Source organism: Falco peregrinus, chromosome 8, assembly GCF_023634155.1.
Source record: "Falco peregrinus isolate bFalPer1 chromosome 8, bFalPer1.pri, whole genome shotgun sequence".
NCBI classification, from domain to species: Eukaryota; Metazoa; Chordata; class Aves; order Falconiformes; family Falconidae; genus Falco; species Falco peregrinus.
Window position 1 is genome coordinate 62,318,538 of NC_073728.1, and position 17,661 is coordinate 62,336,198.

General features: G+C 52.0%; 1 protein-coding gene across 1 annotated transcript; it reads right to left on the reverse strand.

Annotated features, from left to right (window-relative positions):
- Window positions 1-8,230: 8,230 nt before the first annotated feature.
- On the reverse strand, window positions 8,231-12,891 carry CATSPER3 (cation channel sperm associated 3). The gene is made up of 4 exons (XM_055812196.1): window positions 12,154-12,891; window positions 9,874-10,145; window positions 8,801-8,983; window positions 8,231-8,422 (listed from the first exon to the last, which is right to left on the reverse strand). Exons 1-4 carry the CDS (start codon window positions 12,641-12,643, stop codon window positions 8,231-8,233), a joined length of 1,137 nt encoding a protein of 378 aa, XP_055668171.1. The 5' UTR covers window positions 12,644-12,891.
- Between the last annotated feature and the right edge of the window lie 4,770 nt (window positions 12,892-17,661).

Genomic DNA, 17,661 nt, shown 5'->3' on the forward strand with positions numbered 1-17,661 from the left:
AGTCCCCTCTCACATCCACCAGCGTGGTTCTACCTGCTTTGGAGGAGCACAGTCAGATTCACACCATGTCCAAACCAAAAGAGTGAGCCATGTTCCCAAAAAGCTGGACCAAATTTACAAAATGAAGCTCGACAGAGGCTTTGCAGTCTGCTCTGAGAGCAGTGAAGGAGCTGTGCTCCGAGCCCGGGGTCACCCTGCTCCCCTACGAGCTGGCCACCCAGCACCTCCAAGCTGGGCGTTCAGAAACAGGCAGGCAGCAAGAGCCCAGCGTCCCCCAGATCCAGGCTTTGCGTTTTAGTAGTTCAGCATCAGTAGAACAGGCAGGAGGCTGTTTCCAAGATGCCAGAAGGAAACACAACGGTGGGACCCACCAAGCCATTAGGTCCTCCCTGCCCAGCTCCCCCTGCCCAGCCTGTGGGGCCGGTGCTCAGCTGAACCAGCACTGGGGGCTCCAGCGCCAGCTCCTGTTCCCAGACCAAGGCCACATATTTACCACGCCAGTTTAAACCATTAATAATTGCCTCTACATACCCTCACAAGCTTCCAACGCTATGTAAACAGAAGTGAATTAAAATTATTTTTTTTCCATCACTGTTTAAAATGTGTGATGCTTTTCTAAACGGCCCCACAAGCAAAAGGGCGGGGGGACGGGGCGGGGGGGGGGAGTCTGAAATGGTTCCCTGGCCTCCAGCCAGGTCCCAGAGAGTACTTGATATTTCACTTCAAGATGGTCAGAGCAGAGGTTTAAGAGGCTTTGAACACAAACAGCGTTGGGTTAGTTAAGTCCTGCTTTGACCAGCAGTGAGCGTTGGAGATATAAACAGATTTCATTTGAACTGGGCTTAATGTAACTGGGTTTACAGAGTCGCAACTGATTTCGACATACATCAGAAGTGGTGTATATTTAGGGAGGCAGCATGGTCTGACAGCAAGGGTGTGATCCGTGTAGGTGCCCAGCACCAGCGCTGACCCCCCGTGCACCCTCGGCAATCCCCACCGCTCCTTTATCTCAGCCTGGAAAGGGCTGACCTACTTCACAGAGCAAACCTGGAATCAATTAATGTCTAGCCTGCATTTAGGAGAGGCAAAACACTATATAAACATTATGTATCATTTAGCTTCTGAGGAAAAGCCATCGCCTGACAAAAGGGGCCTCTCCTTTTTATTTTACAGAGTCCGGTTTACACTGCTGCAGCCCTCTTGACTTTTTTGGCCTGGTCCTAATTTACACCAGCCCAAAGTGCAGGAGAAGCCAGTTCACAAAGTACACGATTTTCCCTCATTAATAGGTGGGGGTGCCTTTGCTGAGAACTCCCATTTCATGTTTGGCTGCTCTGTGAGTCTCCCCAGCACGAAGCCGAGGGGCAGCATCACGCTGCCTCCTGGACACCAGAAAGGCTGCTGGCATCTCCCCAAACCAAAGACACTGGCCAGAAGGCTGCTTCACGCTGCCCACCTGGGCCAAAGGGGTTGTGCAACGTCCCAACACGTTCTGAGTGTTTCTCGAAGGGTTCCAGCAGTTCTTGGTCAAGGTCATTAAGAAAAAAACTTCATTGGGAGATAAGGTGAAGCTGAAGGTGGGAATCATGGAACCACAGAACGGTTTGGGCTGGAAGGGACCTTAAAGACCACCCAGTCCCACCCCCTGCCACGGGCAGGGACACCGGCCACCAGCCCAGGCTGCCCCCAGCCCCGTCCAGCCTGGCCTTGGGCACTGCCAGGGATGGGGCACCCACAGCTGCTCAGGGCAGCCTGTGCCAGCGCCTCGCCACCCTCACGGGGAAGGATTTCGTCCTAATATCTAATCTAAATCTCCCCTCTTTTAGTTTAAAACCATCCCCCTTGTCCTACTGCCACAGGGAAATGCACAGAGGTGTCCAAGGATGGGTGCCCCATGGAAAGCCAAAGCACGGGCTTTTGTGGGAAAAGACAAACCCCAAATCCTCCTGGCAAGAGCCATCCCAGGGCAGAGCCCTGCCTCACGGCAAGGAAGCAGAGGTGGGAAGCTGCTCCTCAGACAACATCTCCAGCACCCCCAGGTGCTGCCTGCCTCCCTGCATGCCTCCTGCCTCCCTGCATGCTATTTTACATATTTTACAGGCTGCTCTGCCCATGTGCCGTACATCTCCGGGTGCCATTACCGCAGCCTGTCTGCTCCTGGTCCCAGCACTAAGGCTTTTTGCACCCAAAGTGCCGCCCATGGCGCACATCTCACCACAGCCCTCTGCAGCTCCTGGGTTTGTATCCACATCTTCAGCACCAAAACAAGAGGCAGAGAGACTTCTTCCAAAGCAGCGATGTTTCTAGCCATCAAGCAAGGCCACTGTATTTTAAGGAAGCTGAAACACCTGAGAGTGCTTTGCCATTCCCAGCTGGAAAACGGAAATCAGGTTAGAGAGTTAAAGTCTCCACCTGTTTGGTTGCTACCTATGATTTCTGCCCTCTGCATTCATCCTAGATTACTCATCAATGCAACTGTTGCACTTTCCTGCCATTAGAATTTTATTTTCAGTTTAAAAATATCTCCAGACCATTTATGACCAGTGTCCTTTCATGTTGGTCGCTGCCTTGCAGTCTCCAGCCCTTGCACACCATTTTTTCAGGCTGTCTGAGCCCCTCCTATGAATGCAGGGAGGTTTAGGGTTGTTTTTCACACTACACAAAGGTTTTATCTTACCATTAAAATAATGAAAACCAGGATTACCCACAGTCCACACGCTGAGCTGGGGATGCCTGGCAGGGTGCTGCTGTAGGTGCAGTGCTGCTGGTGAGAGCCAGCCCTGCATTTTCGGGGACCCTCTGCACCCACTGCTGAGGGGAAGGGGATGCCAGCAGTCCTGGCTGATGGGCCATGTGACCCTCGTCACTCAGCTGAACACAAATACTGCAGGAATTGCCCCTGTTCAGTGACACCTGTTGCGGTGTGGCCCAAATACAGCTAGTGATGCTGGTATCTCAGTCATACCCTTTGCAGAGGGATTTGCTAAATCAAATAAGCAAAGGTCCTTTAACCTTGGCATTATTAGCTTTGAAGCCTGCAAAAAACATTTCTGGGGTTGGTGTTTGCTTCCTCGAGTTTGACTCTGTCCTTGAAGTGAGCACAGCAGCAAACCTGCACTTTGGATAAAATTCCAAACGATGCTTTCCCTGTCACCTGCAGGTGACACATGGACATACCTGGGCACAGAGCTGGCTTACCCCTAGCAAAACAAAAAAAGCTGGAAAAAAACGTTTAAATAATGAATTAGCAAGGACATCCACCAGAGGTTGTGCATGCAAAGATATGCACGCAGTACTTCTGGAAAGGTGAACAGTGTGGACACGGCTGGGGGAAGGTCGGATACCCCATGCCCCGGCTCACCGGACCGTATCCCATGCAATCAGGGCAAGGCAGGTTTTCATCTCATCTCTGCGCCAACATGGTCACATCATGTGTTAGAGCACCACATGTGTTTCCATCATGTTGGGGAAGTTTTAGGAAGTATCCCTCATAAAACACAGAATTATTACAAATGAGAACATGAGAAACAAATTGAGCAGGAGCTCGTGTCGCTGTTTCTCCCGAACCCTTTTACGAGGAGCTCCCATTAGCAGGTCTCAGCCTCCTCGTGCCAGGCGGCTCGGGCGAAGGCTCTGGGGCTCAAACCCATTGCAGACAGCAGCGGGGGGCTGGTATCAGGAAGGCGAGCTCTGGAGAACCATGGAGATGATCTCTCTGGCATCGGCTAGAGGCAGGCAGGGCCCCAACAGTGACAGAGAGCTCTGCAAGACCAACCCACCACTCCCCATAGGGACGTGTCAATAATTTTGCTTAGATGCTGCTTGTGCCTGGCTCTAGTTTATTTTACTGCTGGAAGCCATAGCATAGTAGTGAAAAGGGTATTTTCTAGATGTTCCTCCAGTAATGCTGCACGCCCACCGATAGTGCAGAATCACAAGGAATGGTCATATAAACACTGTCAAGGCTGAGAAAAACACAGCACCTGATGTTATACCAGCAGTGCCATCAAAGGCAAAACATGTGGCAGCCTCATGTCCATGTCATCAAAGGCTTGGGCCTGCCTGCTTGCCACAGGAGCCGAGGAGCAGCCATGAGCCCCCAACATCCCCGCCATGAGGCACCCGCTCCTCTCCCCATGTCATCCAGCCTGGAGAGAGCCGAACCCCCAAGCCCAGCACCCCTCACCCACTTCCCTCCCTTCCACCATCCCCAGCGCTTCATTTCTCGGCTCCTGCCACAGCGTGCCAACGGGGACCGTGCCAGGGGCAACGTGGAGCCGTGCAGCCGGACATGCTCTGCTAATCCCCGTTGTCTGCACAACCTGGATGGGGTCAGGGTGGCTCGTTCCTCATCATCCCAGGCAGATCAGCCACCACCGTCAGGGCCACCCTGCCCGGGCGCTCGGTACCGGTACACCCCGTGCTGTGCGGAGGAGCGGCTGCTGCTCCCCAGGTCTCCTCTTTCCTTCTCTGATTACCCAAAGCCATGTGGGTGTGTTTGCGTTACAGCTGCCAGATGAACCCAAACAGGATATTCCAAGATGCTAATCAGCATCGGAGCACAGAAATGAGCTGCTTCCTTCAGAGCTATCGCGATCCATTTCTGTGGCATGGGTCGGTTCTCTCTGACGCTGAGCAGCCCCTTCGCTGTGCCGAGGCTGCTTGATCTTTGAGAAAGGGAGCTGGCAGGGAGAGCACTGGAGGCCTGGGCTCTAATCCCAGCTTTGCCACAAGGTTTCCAGGAAAAGGACCCAGGCTGTGATCCCTTCCCAGCCCCCGGTTGCTCCAGCTCTCAACGGTGACGTGCCTCCCTCCACCACCAGCTGCCTGTAGCACGGGGCCAGAACCGGCGGCTGCGCTTCCACCCGCCCAGTGAACAGAAAGTAGGGCAGATATTTTCTGAATTATTTTTAATCACAAATGTTTCCGGCTTATTGTAACGAAGGTTTGAAGAGGAGGTTGTAGGCAGAGCTCTGACGGCCACCAAGGATCATGTTCCACCTAAAGAGCTTTTAACTTTCCATCTTCTCATGATCTGGCAAAGATTTTTCTTTCATGACTTCCACAATCTCAATATGCTAGTATGTTCGTAATAGCGATGTTGCAACCTGCAGTGAGAGAAAAACATGGTAAAAAGATCCCCAAATACTGTGCAAAAATGGGAAACACCATGGCTAAGGCATACGGAGAATTGCACCCTCCAGGAGCACCCCTCCACTCACCCGGTGCAGCAAGGTGCAATGGGAAGATCCCAAGTATTCTGCGTGACCTTGAGCCCCCTACCTCTGCAGATTTTAATATCCTTGTAAATATTTTTCTCCCAAAAGATTGGAGGAGAATGGCAGAAGTGCAACTCAGGACGGGCTCCGCAGTGTGTCATGTGCCCAGTAAAACATTTTCAGAAGCACTTGTACAGGGGGAAAATAATACAGGGATTCCTGACAGTAACTGCAGTCACCTGGAGAATAGGGCAAACAGGGATTTTTGATATCCAAGGAATTTTTTCTAGACTCCAGGCCAGACCGCGGGTGTTTTAAACAATGGGTACCAAGCTGTGATCATAGGCTTGTATCACATTAAGGTTAACCCAAGACATGTAAAACTCAGCAGTCTCCATCTGGGGGATTTGTGGGAGGTTTTTCTGGTAACATGGTTTAGACTCACTGCCTGGGGTTAGTTGTTCCCCACAGAAGATCCAGAGAACTTCATTGCAGAGGCAAAGCACAGGTCAGCCTGGACTACTGCTGTAAGAAGAAGGTAAGTCCTCCTCACCTCCCAGATTTGGGTGCAAACACAGCCTCCAACTGCCCCCATGAACCTAGGATGGGCTCTCGCCTGCCTCCCAGGTATGCTGAGGGGTGGGACACGGGAGCCAGACCAGGGGGATGGGGCCTTGCTTGGGGCTGGGCACCCAGGGCTCTGCCAGCAGCAGGATGTGCCAGGGCTGGGGCACAATGGGCAACAGTGAAGAACAGTGAATTTTCCATCAGGAAACTGAGCGCATGTGATGGATCCCACACTGACACGGCATGGTGCTGGGATATGGCATTATCCCTCCTGATAGGGATGAAACCAATTCCTAGCATGTGCCATGAGTTGGTACCTTCCTAAACTCTCAGCACTGCTCCTGCTGAGACCAGTAGCATTTTCCCAAGGGAGAACAGCTCAAAATATCCATTCATCCCAAGAAAAGGGCATCTGTTCTTGTACCTTGAAGTCTCTCTTGTCGTCACCTGCTCCTTCATTACTGACCTGTTCTGTGTGTCAACCTGGAGGTCCAGAAACAGCAAATAATGATCAAGAAATGGGATGGTGAAACAAAAGCCATATAATGATTCATAATGATGATACTGGTGTGTCACAGTCTTGTTGATATCCAGCAGCTCACTGAAATCTTCACCTTAAGTGATTTTGTGCTGTGAAAAAGAACAAGCCCAGGAGGAAAACACTGTTAGCATGAAGGTGACACTTGGGACTGTCACCCTGAAGACCCCTCCATGGGCTGCACACCAGCTTCAGGCTGGAAAGAAGGTTGTGACCCCCATCCCCAATGCACTTTTGGAGCAGCCAGGTATGCCAGGCAGTGCAGGAGTCCCCAGGCACTGGCAGGATGGGGATGCCTGTCCCAAGGGAGGCAGCCTGGGGTCCCCCAGCACCAACCCAGGCAGGCAGGTTCTGCAGCTCTTCAGGGACCCCCACCCCTGCCCTTGGGTGGCACCCAAACTGGTCACAGTCTAGTATTCGAACCAGTGATTTTCTGGCCCAATGGCAAAACCACTCTCAACCGAGCCATCCTGAACTGATTATTTAAAAATTACATTTGCTAAAAGCAAGAATGAGCAGAAGAGTTGGGGGACTCAGGGAGTCACGTTGCTCTAATCATTTACATTTCAGTGACAGCTTTACTGCATTTATTTCAAGTCAGCTTTGCAAAAGCCCTTTATCAAGCGGTGCACAGCTCTCCTACAGGCGCTGCAGCATGTGTTTCAAGCCCATAGTAGCATTTTGGATATGTTGCATCAACGGGCTGCAAGAACGCGGGAAGGAGAAGGACCTCCCTCGAGCGCTCACAGCAAGTGAGTCCAAGCCATTTCTGGACAGGGCTCTTGGCTTGACATGACCTAAAAGGATTTCTTTTTAAACTCCTCTTTGAAGTTAAACAAACTCAGACAAAACACATCGAAACCAATTAAGAGTTTTTCTCCACCTTTGTAGTATTTTAACGGCTATGTGCCATCATAATACTTTCAGTTGCACGTGTGATGAGCCTGTCGAAAACATATGTAGGATCTACAGCCTGGATTATTATAAAAATGGGCAAGGAAAGAAAAGGAAATTTTTCCTCCACTGAAAGCAGCTCATCCGTGTCTTGCCTTGTTAAACAACATCTGACATTTGCAGACAGTGCTATCCACCCACGGCTGACCACAGCCCACCTGCCTGAGCCTGACTGGGTTGCTCATGTTCTTTCCTTGCTTTTTCAGGAGCTTTTTGCTTCTTGGCCCAAACAGCAGCTGCCGTCGCTGCTTCGCAGTCCTGTCCGTATGTCTGAGTCAAGTTCTGCCAGTGCCAAACCGCAGGGATGCGAGTGAGTCCCCGAGCACCGCTCACAGCTGGTGGGTCAAGAGATCAGTCAGGGAGACCTGGGCTTCAAAAATCCCCTGCTCCGGCCCCAGCGCCGTGCAGCAGCAGGAGGTGTTAAGCAGGACCACCTCGGGGCTGGCAGCCGAGCGGTGCTGGGGAGCAGATGCCTTTCCATAGGATTTGCTGTATTCCCCCAGCGCACCCAGCTGACCCTGGCCCCGGCGGCGTGCAGAGACCTGCTGCAGAAGGGTCAGAGGCAGCTACAAGACCACGAGAGCAGCCCTGGGTTAAATGAATGCAGAAATGGGTCATGGCTGAGAGGACTTGGGTGTAAAGCGTGCACTGGCTGTGCTGCAGGAGCCCGAGCTTTTGGCAGTGATGGAAAAATAGTCAAAGCAGGAGTGTAGAGATGACAAAAAGGGGACCATGGGGAAAGATACACTTATTCTGCTCAGGGAATGGGACTTCTGTATCCAGCACGTTTCTAGCTGCACCAGAAGCCAAATTCTGCAAACAGCTAAGCACCAGCTTTCCAACCAGAGCCTGCTGGCTGGTAACACCCACACCCACATGTGCTCACACACACTCACGTGCACACACACGCATTCACATGCACCCACACAGGCTCACATGCACCCACACATGCTCACACAGATTCACACATGCATGAACACTCAATGCACAGAGCTTGCGTGACCTGCGTTTTGGTAATCGCAAGTGCAACTGACATACTGAAGAAGGTGAAGTTGCCCAGCAAGATGAACACAACCATGAACACGTGGCTGCTCATAAGCCCGTAACAATCCATCTCCCGCTGCAAGTCTGACCAGCCATCAACCTGCAAATGTATTTAAGCAGAGCAGAGAGTTAGTTCCAAACCACAGCATAACTCACAAGCCATACGAAATCTTCCTCTTCTTTCTTTTTTAAAACTAAGCACAGTTTCTCTGTTCCTCAGAGGTCCAGGTTTAAATCAGCTAGTACAGATCTCTCTGCTGTTAGCTTCAGAGATTTTCCCCTCTGAATTTGCAGTACTGGGTGGGGAAGTTTGTCTATCAAAGAAAAATTTCTGGATCTGGAATATGAGTTTGCTGCCGAGCAGTTTATGCTCTCCCCAGTGAAGTCGCAGGTTAATCAAAGGGCTTCTTCAGCAGCGCTCCAAAATCTGCAGTTTGTCGTTTGGCTGAGACAGACTGGAAAATGCTGCTGCTCTTACGGTTAATAAACTGAAGAGTGTGAAGAGGGCAGTCCTCCAGCTGCCCCAGTTTTCAGAGTCTCCAGTTTTGGGATCTCCATACCAGCCATGTCCCAAAATGGCAAATGCAAACATCAGCAGGTAGAGCATGATGGGGGCATACATCACTGTCTGCACCGGCTGGCCGAGAGCCTCTGTGAAAACCTGCAAAAGGAAAGACAAATGTGTGCTCCGTAGGTGAAGGAGATGCTTGGCAGGGATGAAGTCTGGGAAGCGGGCTGGGGATGCAGATGACAGCCTCCCTGGACCACCTCTGAACCAGCTCCCTTGTGTGCGTCCACAGGGCTGTATGAACCAGCTCACTTGCAAGCATCCACAGGGCTGTACTGGGAACTAAGGAGAGAGAAGGGGCAACCACCACGATGCATGGGGGAGCATGGCAAAATTCAGAGGCTGTGGCCATGCATCAGACTCTTGGACTGGGAAATGGCCCTTGTAGGGCTCAGTGGTGCTTGCATGTGGCAAGACCAAGGGCTGCTTGGTCCCAGAAGCATCACACTTAGCACACAGGAGCTTCTCACTGCCTTTCGAAATATGGACAGGTTACTAATGGAGTAATGGATTCCTATTGATAAAGGATACAGTTGTTCCCAAGCTCCTGCATTAATAAATTAGCTGAATAAAAATAAGCAATGCTATTAACCCTCATGCCCGGGGGTCTGAGCACAAACTGGATTTAGAATGATATTTCTGCTGCTCTCACTGCCCAGCTGCTTGCTCCTCCCTTGCCATGCAGGATGGGCCGGGATGGGAGACAGGAGTCCGCAGCCGTCTCTCATCCCTCCGTGGTTGCTCAGCTTGGGAAAGCCCCATGCAAGGCTTGGGGTCACTGGGAAGGGAGGTGATACTGCTTCTGAGACCATCTCACTTCTTATAAAAACCCACATATGACACTAACATATACAAAAGACATTCCTGGGAGTTGAGGGGTTTGCTGGTTTGGTGAACTGAGCTTATGACTTTTAGGCAAACGCTCCCACTGACTCCAGACCACAGCCAGCCACGGGCAGCCTCTGGCACCCACGTTACATTACCTTGCAGAGCGGCGGCAGCATGGGCGGTTGCTCCCCCAAAACCACCGTGCCTGCTGGTGCCAGCTGGGTCTCATTGGGTGCACCCATTCGAGGACTGTCCATCCACCATCTCTGACTGTCGACAGCATCTCTGGCTGGAGCTCTGGACCGCATCTGGCTGAGCTGCTCGGGTGGCACTGCCTGCAGGGACGGGTGCGGAGCTAGAGCAAGGGGCTCTTCCCAGCCTCCTCCGGCTGCCGACGTCCCGGCTTGTTCCGATGGCTGAAGGACTCCTGCAGAACCATCTCAGAAAGCCCAAACCAGACCAGCCATAAACCACCAAGCCTGGTACCAGTCATGGAAAACCAGGAGGGTTCTCCTGTCCCCCTGCACACGCAGGTCTCTCCGCAGGCACAGCCTGGGACTAGCAGGGGAACAAAAGCCATTCAACCCCCAGAATCAGGTGACATTTTTGCCAAATTATGTCATGGAGTTGGGCAGGTTTGGGCTGTGGCACGTGGCCATAAAGAAAACCATCCACCCAGCGCTGGGGGTGACGGGAGGGCCATAAAACGCTCCCAGTAACCGCGGGCTGGCGAGTGTGGGACCATCCGCCCGTTTCCCATTGCCAGGGCTTCTCTGGCTGCTTCGGGAGCTGCTGTGCAGCCTCGGAGCTTTTATTAAAGAAGGAGCTTTGTGGTTCACAGTGTATGCAGGTAGTAAACGACATTGGAATTAATCCCAAATATATTTTTTTAAAAAAGCAGAAAAGTTGATTTTTAAAATTTTTTAATTTTTTTTTAACAGAACAACCTGGCATTTTTAAAGTTTATTTTGAAATTGAAATGAGGATGAATGGGGCCTACACTAAAACAGGGATTGCAGCTAACAGAACGTCTCTGTATGGAATACAACAAGGAAATTATTTCCTCAAGGTGGAAATTTATTGCTCCGAGGTGGAAGGCAGAGTGTTTTAAAGAGGTTTTTAATTAATAAAGGGAAACGTGCCAAGAATGTGTTGCATGTTTGAGCTCTCTGCATTAAATACTGCTAACCTGTTGAGGGCTAATTTAGGCTTCAATTAATAAACAACAATACACACAGAGGCATAAACAGCCTCCTCCGCCTTCAGCAAAATGCATTTAGGCTGCCCTATCACATTTTAAAATAAATTTTAGGCAAAGAGGTGTTGTGTCCGGGGTGACAGGCAGCTCAGGGCACTTGTCCCTTCAGGTCAGGACACAAGGGTAGGTACCGATCGCCCCTGGAGTGGGAAGGCAGCGGCACGGCAGGGCTTTGCAGGGTATTTATAACATACCTGGAACAGGAAGGGACTGTGAGAGCCTAAAGAATTTTCCTCTTTGCTATTTCACCCCCTCCAGTAATACCATTCTAGGCATTCTCACCCAAAGGCAGGATGCAATTTCCCAGTGGCCCCAGTCCCTTAGGTGTTAAGTCCCACCAACCTCCATCAAAACCCAGTGTTTCATGGCCCAGATTTTCAAAGGCATTTAGGCTCTTAAACTTGCAGATTTGTGCTGAGTGGGATTTTTTTTCAAAGCACCTCAACATTTTAAGCATCTCAGGGGGGAACGGTGCCAAATCTTATCCTACGGGTTTTCTTCCTTGTGGTCCCCAGACGAGGCATCTCCTGGCAGTGAGTTCCACAAGTGCATAGCACGAGGCTCAAACCAACAACACACGGGTACCCTGATTTAAATGTCCCCCCATTTTGCTATGCATCAGTTTGCTCTCTCACAATCAGCCAGTCCAAACCGCAGCATCTGATCCCTCATGCCCAAACCATTCATTATTTCATGCACTTCTACATGTCCTCCCTTCTCCCAGCGACACAGAATAATTAACATATAAAAGTCTGGTGATAAGTGAAGTTTACGATCCAAACTAGAGGAATGAAGGCTCAGAAGTGAACATTATAAGAGCCCTGTGCCCATAAACATCCCACTTCTGGTGGGCTACCCAGCCAATTAATTACACGCAGAAATGCTGGCTGAGCATTCATTGCCCACATAAGCTCCTTGCTGAAAAACAAACCTCCAGAGTCGTCAGGAGAAAACTAAGTAGGAGATGGTGTGCTGGAGAGAAAAATACACACAGACCAAGAATAGGACGTGACCTAGGTTTTATAGGGGTTTTTTTGGGGTCTACTCTGCTGTAGTAAGAAAGAAAATCTCTCCGTTCCTTGTGGGAAAGAAGAAATATGGGAAAAAAATAATGGCCAAGCCATGGGCTTCTTAAAAAATTAGGAATTATTAGTTGTTACCTTTGCTTACAAACTACCGCAAGCATCAGCCCCTTTTGGACTAGGCAGCCCTCGACACCTGGGTAGAGCAAAGCCTCCCCCTGTTCCTGGGCTTGGGATTCCCCCTCTCTGCTGGGACTTAACCAGTGCGCGGTGCTTCACCCTCACCCCGCGGCTCTGCTTGATGAGCTTGAGTATGCGGAGGGTCTGGAGACCCTTGGTCGTCCCCTCCAGCTGGGTGCATGTGGCGACATCCACGGGTAAGACGTGTGGGAGGAAGGTATTGAGGAGGGTGGTGGCATCCAAGGTGGTGCAGCTGCTCTTCCAGTAGGCAATGGGATCCACGTACAGCTTCAGCAAAGGCTCGATGGTGTAAGCAGCGACGAAGAAAGCATCTGTGATCTGGAGAGAGGAGGAGGTGAGCCCAGGCTGCTGCCTGTGGCTGCCAGACCCCACGCACCCAGCCAGCATGTTTCTATTAAATGTCCCCAACAACATCCCTCTGCCCAAGGGTACCATTTCAAACATGAGCCAAGCTCACACCGCCGCAGTCACCATTGTGGGTCACTGTCCAGTGCAGGAGGGTCCTGGCCGCATCCCAACACATCATGCACCCCCTCGGCCCTGAGGAGCCAGGCACAAGCCACTTGCCTCCCTGCACGGAGCCTGGTCCTGCAGCCAGAGCTCTCGGGAACCTCTGACGCTCGTGACTGGGCTCCTTGACATTAGCCAGGCCTGGCTATATATTACTGGGATATATAATTAAGGCTCAGAAGTTTGCGTACAGTAGCTGGCTTGTGTAAGACAAGAAAATCAAGAAGTGTGACCAAGAGGGATTTTTCAATGTGAAAATCGAGTATTAAAAAGGTGCTTAAACTAGCTGTGCTGAAACTGTGGGAGGGGAAAGGGCTGCTGTGGAAAGCACCAAACAATTACATTTGAAGGACAATGATTATCGAATAAGTGAAGGGATTTGAAGCTGGAATGCGTTTCATCCAGGCCCTAGGCCAGTGCAGGCAATAGCACACAGGAGGACAGCGGGCTGGCAGCCACCCTGAGCAGCTGTGGGGGCTGGACCCCCATCCCCTCCTGGCCATGGCAATGGGAGCGTGCCATCACACCTCCCCTCGGAAAAGGCACCCCAGCCCAACAGGCACTGGCCGTTGGCCTCCGCAGCCAGGGAGGTGGCACTGATGGAGATGATGCAGCTCACGAGCACTGTGAATGTGCAGCTGCCCATCAGCCTGCGCAGGGAGGCACAGAACTGGGTGCCCTTCCTCCTGTCAGAAACAACGGCAGAGCTGGAGGGAGCTCTTTCAGTTGGCTCTCTTTTTTTTTCTTTCCCCCCCCCCCCCCCCCCCCATGAAAACACCCACCCCAGCAGCCAGCCCCAGCTGGAGACCTGCTCCTGCCTGAGTCCTCCCTTCACCCAGGCTGAGCTGGATCTGAACCAGCAGGTCCCACAGCACCCATCACCTGGGGCATAGCTCTGCACCGAAAGGGCTTTGCTCTGTGTGTGCTGCGGCGGCAGCAGGCAGCACGCCCTGTCACGGCTTCCAACAGGCACTGGAAGGGTCTAGGCAGGAAATCGGAGGGGGCTTGTCCATTCTGGGAAGGGTTGGGATGCTCTGTGTGCCACCTCCCTGATGGCTCCATGAAGAAGCTGGGTGCTCAGCTTCTCCAAGCGACCCTTGGTGCAAGCAGGAGGGTGGAACTTGCTGTTTGATGTCACCGTCTTACGAGGTCACTTCCAGAAGAAGAAACCACACAGGAAGGTGCTGGGGCCAGCTCCTGGATACTCAACATCTCTGCGTTAGCAGTGTAACAAGCAGGTGATGATGATTCTTAATTTACTGGGTTTGCATTGCTGATTGGTTTGGGCAGATACCTGCTCCAGCCTGAGGGAGGGGACAAGTCAGGATGGTGCTGTGTGGGTGCTGGGCCCCGTCCTTTCCAGAATCCCGGGGGAACGGCCCATCTCCGTGCCAAGGTGGGAGCTCTGCCGGCCCTGTGGAGGAGCACCATGCCCTCGTGCCACCCTGGCACTAGTGTCTAACAGCAAAACAAGCCCAGCACGCCCAGGACGAGGTGTGCCTTTGAGGTTAGGGGGGTAATCCTCCCTCCTGCACGCACCACTGGTCTGGAACCAGTGTGGGAGCCCAAGCACAGACCCTGCTCTTTCCAGGGACCCTTCCCGGGGCTCCAGCATCCCCGCAGCCCACGCGGGCTGGCCTGGCTCTAACCAGCAGACCGCTGGCAGCCATGCCTGGACTTTTTTCACAAACGAATTGTCAGTTCCTCACCAAAGGGTCCAACTCTGCAACATATCATGGTGTCACAGAATTATTTTGGTTGGAAAAGACCTTTAAGATCATCAAGTCCAACCGTTAACCTAGCACTGTCAAGTGCATCACTAAGCCATGGCCCTAAGGACCACATCTATGTGTTTTTTAAACACCTCCAGGGATGGTGACTGCACCACCTCCCTGGGCAGCCTGTCCCAGTGCTTGACCACCCTTTCTGTGAACAAATCTCCAATCTAACCTCCCCTGGTGCAACTTGAGGCCGTTTCCTGTTGTCCTGATCTTCAGCATGAGCGACACTTACATAAACATGGCCTTTGATGTCAGCGGGATAACACATTCATGTTTGCTTCTTGCCTTGGTTCTTTAGGAGAAAGAGCATTAACAATTGCCAGTTTATTTCAATTAGTCAGTGTCTCTGCGCTTGCTGCTCTGGATGCTCTGCAGGCACTTGTGCTAGGACACATGTTCGGCTAATCGCGAGGTGCAGCTTTGAGTAAACCACAAATATTTGTTTCTTGAAGCAAACGATCATGAAAAACTGAAACTAGCTTGTGCAGAAGAACTCATTAGCTTCAGTTAATTGGCAATCCCTTCGTTACCTGAGACTGAAAAGGCCAGAGGAGATGCACACACCTGTAAGATGCTGTGGGAGGCTTTCAAAATTGTGTTTTGCATGATTGAAAAGCACTTGCAGAAGTGGGAAGGGCAGAGCAGGGCTGAGGACCTGGCAGGTTGCGAGGCTGAGGATGAAGGCAGGGATGGAGCAGGGATCAGGGCAAACCCAGGAACTGTGCCCGTTGCTGAAAACCGGTGATGCTGCAAGCACCCTGAGCCAGGGCCAAGCCATCTGCGGGACATAAACCAACCGAAACCTCCGGTCCAAGGGGACCAGCCCTGTGGGTTTGCTCTGCTGAACGCCCAGGGCTCCAGGTGGGGCCAATGCAGAGCCAGTGGCCACTGGCACAGCGGCCCGGACATGTCCCAAGGGATGCTGTGTTGCCTCCAGCCCCATCCTGGAGCTGGGGACATGCCATAGACAACTGGAAAGCATCGGAGAAGTAACCGCGTCAGTCTGTCCTTCCAGCCTCGGGGTGCAGCTGGGTGAGGACACATCTTTGTCAGCCTTCTAATGTCCAAACTGCCCCTGATGAGGTTAATTAACAGAAAACCCACCTCTTCTTCAGCCACTCCACCACCACACCTCGGCTGCCAGTCTGAGCAGCTGGGAGGAGGAGGAGGAGGAAGGGCAGGAGGGATCCCGTGCAGTTGGACTGAGCCGTAACTCACAAACCCAGACGAAGTTTTGCTTTTGTTCCTGCAGAGCCGCCTGTGGGACCCCATCCCCAGAGCCCTGCAGCACACCTGATGCTGACGCCGCCCCTTCCAATATGATTTTTGCAGTTTACTGGACCTGAGCTCCCACTGTGGGGAAAGGGAAGGATTATTCGCTGGCCCCGTTTCAGAGGGGGTCCTGTGGAGGTGTGATCTCCAGCCCTGCAGGACCCCAGCAGCAATCCCAGACACGCAGCATGCTGCAGGCATCTTTCCTGCTCTGCTCTCTCAGTCTCGAGATTTTGCTTTTTAATTTCCTGAGGCCACGGAGCACCATCAGAAGGTCTCCCAGAGATGGTGTTTCCCACATGCCATGGACTGGGCTGGTTGGGGGGAACACAGCAAGTTAAATCAGTCTCGGCACAGGGAAGTAGGCAAGTTACCTGCAAGGAGAAGGCCAGTTCATGATGGATTATCCAAATACTTCAAGCCACAGTCAGCCTTAAAGCAAAAAAAAAAAAAAAAGAGAAAAAACCCCCACAAAACCCCAAACACTCCAGGGGAATATATAACCAGGTGGCTGCTAGCCACGAGCCAAGCCTCGCTGTGAGGAAGGGAATGTGGTTAGTTTGCAGGAGCGGCACCGTCCTGTGCTGGGGTGCGACCCCACAGGCGCGCGGGGAGTGGGGACCATGGTGGCACCGAGGAGGAGTTGGCACAGCAGAGGAAGGTGAGTTTTGGGCAGCTGCTGGAGCCATACCGTCACAGAGCAGCGCAGCTCCAGCGATGCCATCACCTGGAAAAGACCCAAACCCCGCACTCCAGCTACTTTTGTTCAGAGCGGAGCTGACAATGCTCTTCACAAGAGAAGGCGCCTTAGGCTGATTTTCCTGGCTCAAATCCAGCGCCTGTCATTAAATCCTTGCTGTATAAATTTGCTGTGAAGTTCCAGCTCAATCAGGGAGACCATGCATCCCCTCCCGGTGGCCCTCAGCATCCTGCACTCACCGCACACCAGCAGCACATGTGCAGGCGGAGAAAAGCTGGGGAGAGGCAGGAGCACAGAGTGGCTGAGCTGGCTGCCGTGGGTTTGGGGACATACATGAAGGTGGCTTGGGGCTCCTCAGCATCGCGGGGCTCCCCTGCCCAGCCCTGTGGACAGCGGCGAGTTGGGGATGCTGCTGAGGCAGGGTAGCAGGTGGAACTCGACGGGTGTTCGTCACAGTTTGGGGACGTGTCTCAGAAACGCTGGGAATTCTGTCCACCACCCCCCCCCCCCCTCAAATTATAATGCAATAAAAGGTAAAAGAAATAGAATGAAAGAAATTACTTGTGCCTTCAAGGTGAAGCAGAGCCCAGGAGCCTGGCACCGCTTCCCGACCCACACGGGGCAGCAGCTGAACAAAACCAAGCGGGGCCGGGGGCAACGGCACCCCGGGAGCCCCCAGGGAAGCCCCTCTGTGAGCAGCATGACAGACCCCATCACATCAGCACCAGCATCTCACTTGGGAGACCGCCTCTGAAGTCAGCACTCCCTGCAAAAGAAAGTGAAGCTGTTTCTTCACTATTTTTATTTTATTATTATTCGTGTTGCACAGCAACACTCACAGAAGGCACGCCCAGGTCTGTGGGACGTCCCAGAAGTCAACAAGATATTTGGGCTCAATAAGTGTTGTCCTAGAAACGACGAGCATTTCAAAGCTGTCCTCCTCTTTTCTCAAGTGTTTTTGCCCCTTCGCCAGTTAGGCTCCTCAAACCACCACAGCTGCCCAGCTCCCTGCCCTGGCTGGGCAGTGTACTCCCTCAGCCGAATTAGTTGGTGGATGTTTATTTTTTCCTTGGAGTATGTAAATAAATATCAATATTCTAACCCAAAGACCTCCCAGTAACTAAATATTATTGATCTGAAATTTACCTTAATACTAACAGCTTTGTTACATCTGTACAATAATAAAGAAACAAAGTACA

Excerpts from the sequence above, each read along its gene's own strand:
- CATSPER3 (XM_055812196.1), bottom strand. The coding sequence starts at position 12,643 with ATGTTTGAAATGGTACCCTTGGGCAGAGGGATGTTGTTGGGGACATTT. Across the intron at positions 10,146-12,153 it reads AAAAGGGGCTGATGCTTGCG|GAGTCCTTCAGCCATCGGAA; the intron begins GTAGTTTGTAAG and ends ATGGTTCTGCAG. Across the intron at positions 8,984-9,873 it reads TGCTGCCGCCGCTCTGCAAG|GTTTTCACAGAGGCTCTCGG; the intron begins GTAATGTAACGT and ends TTCCTTTTGCAG.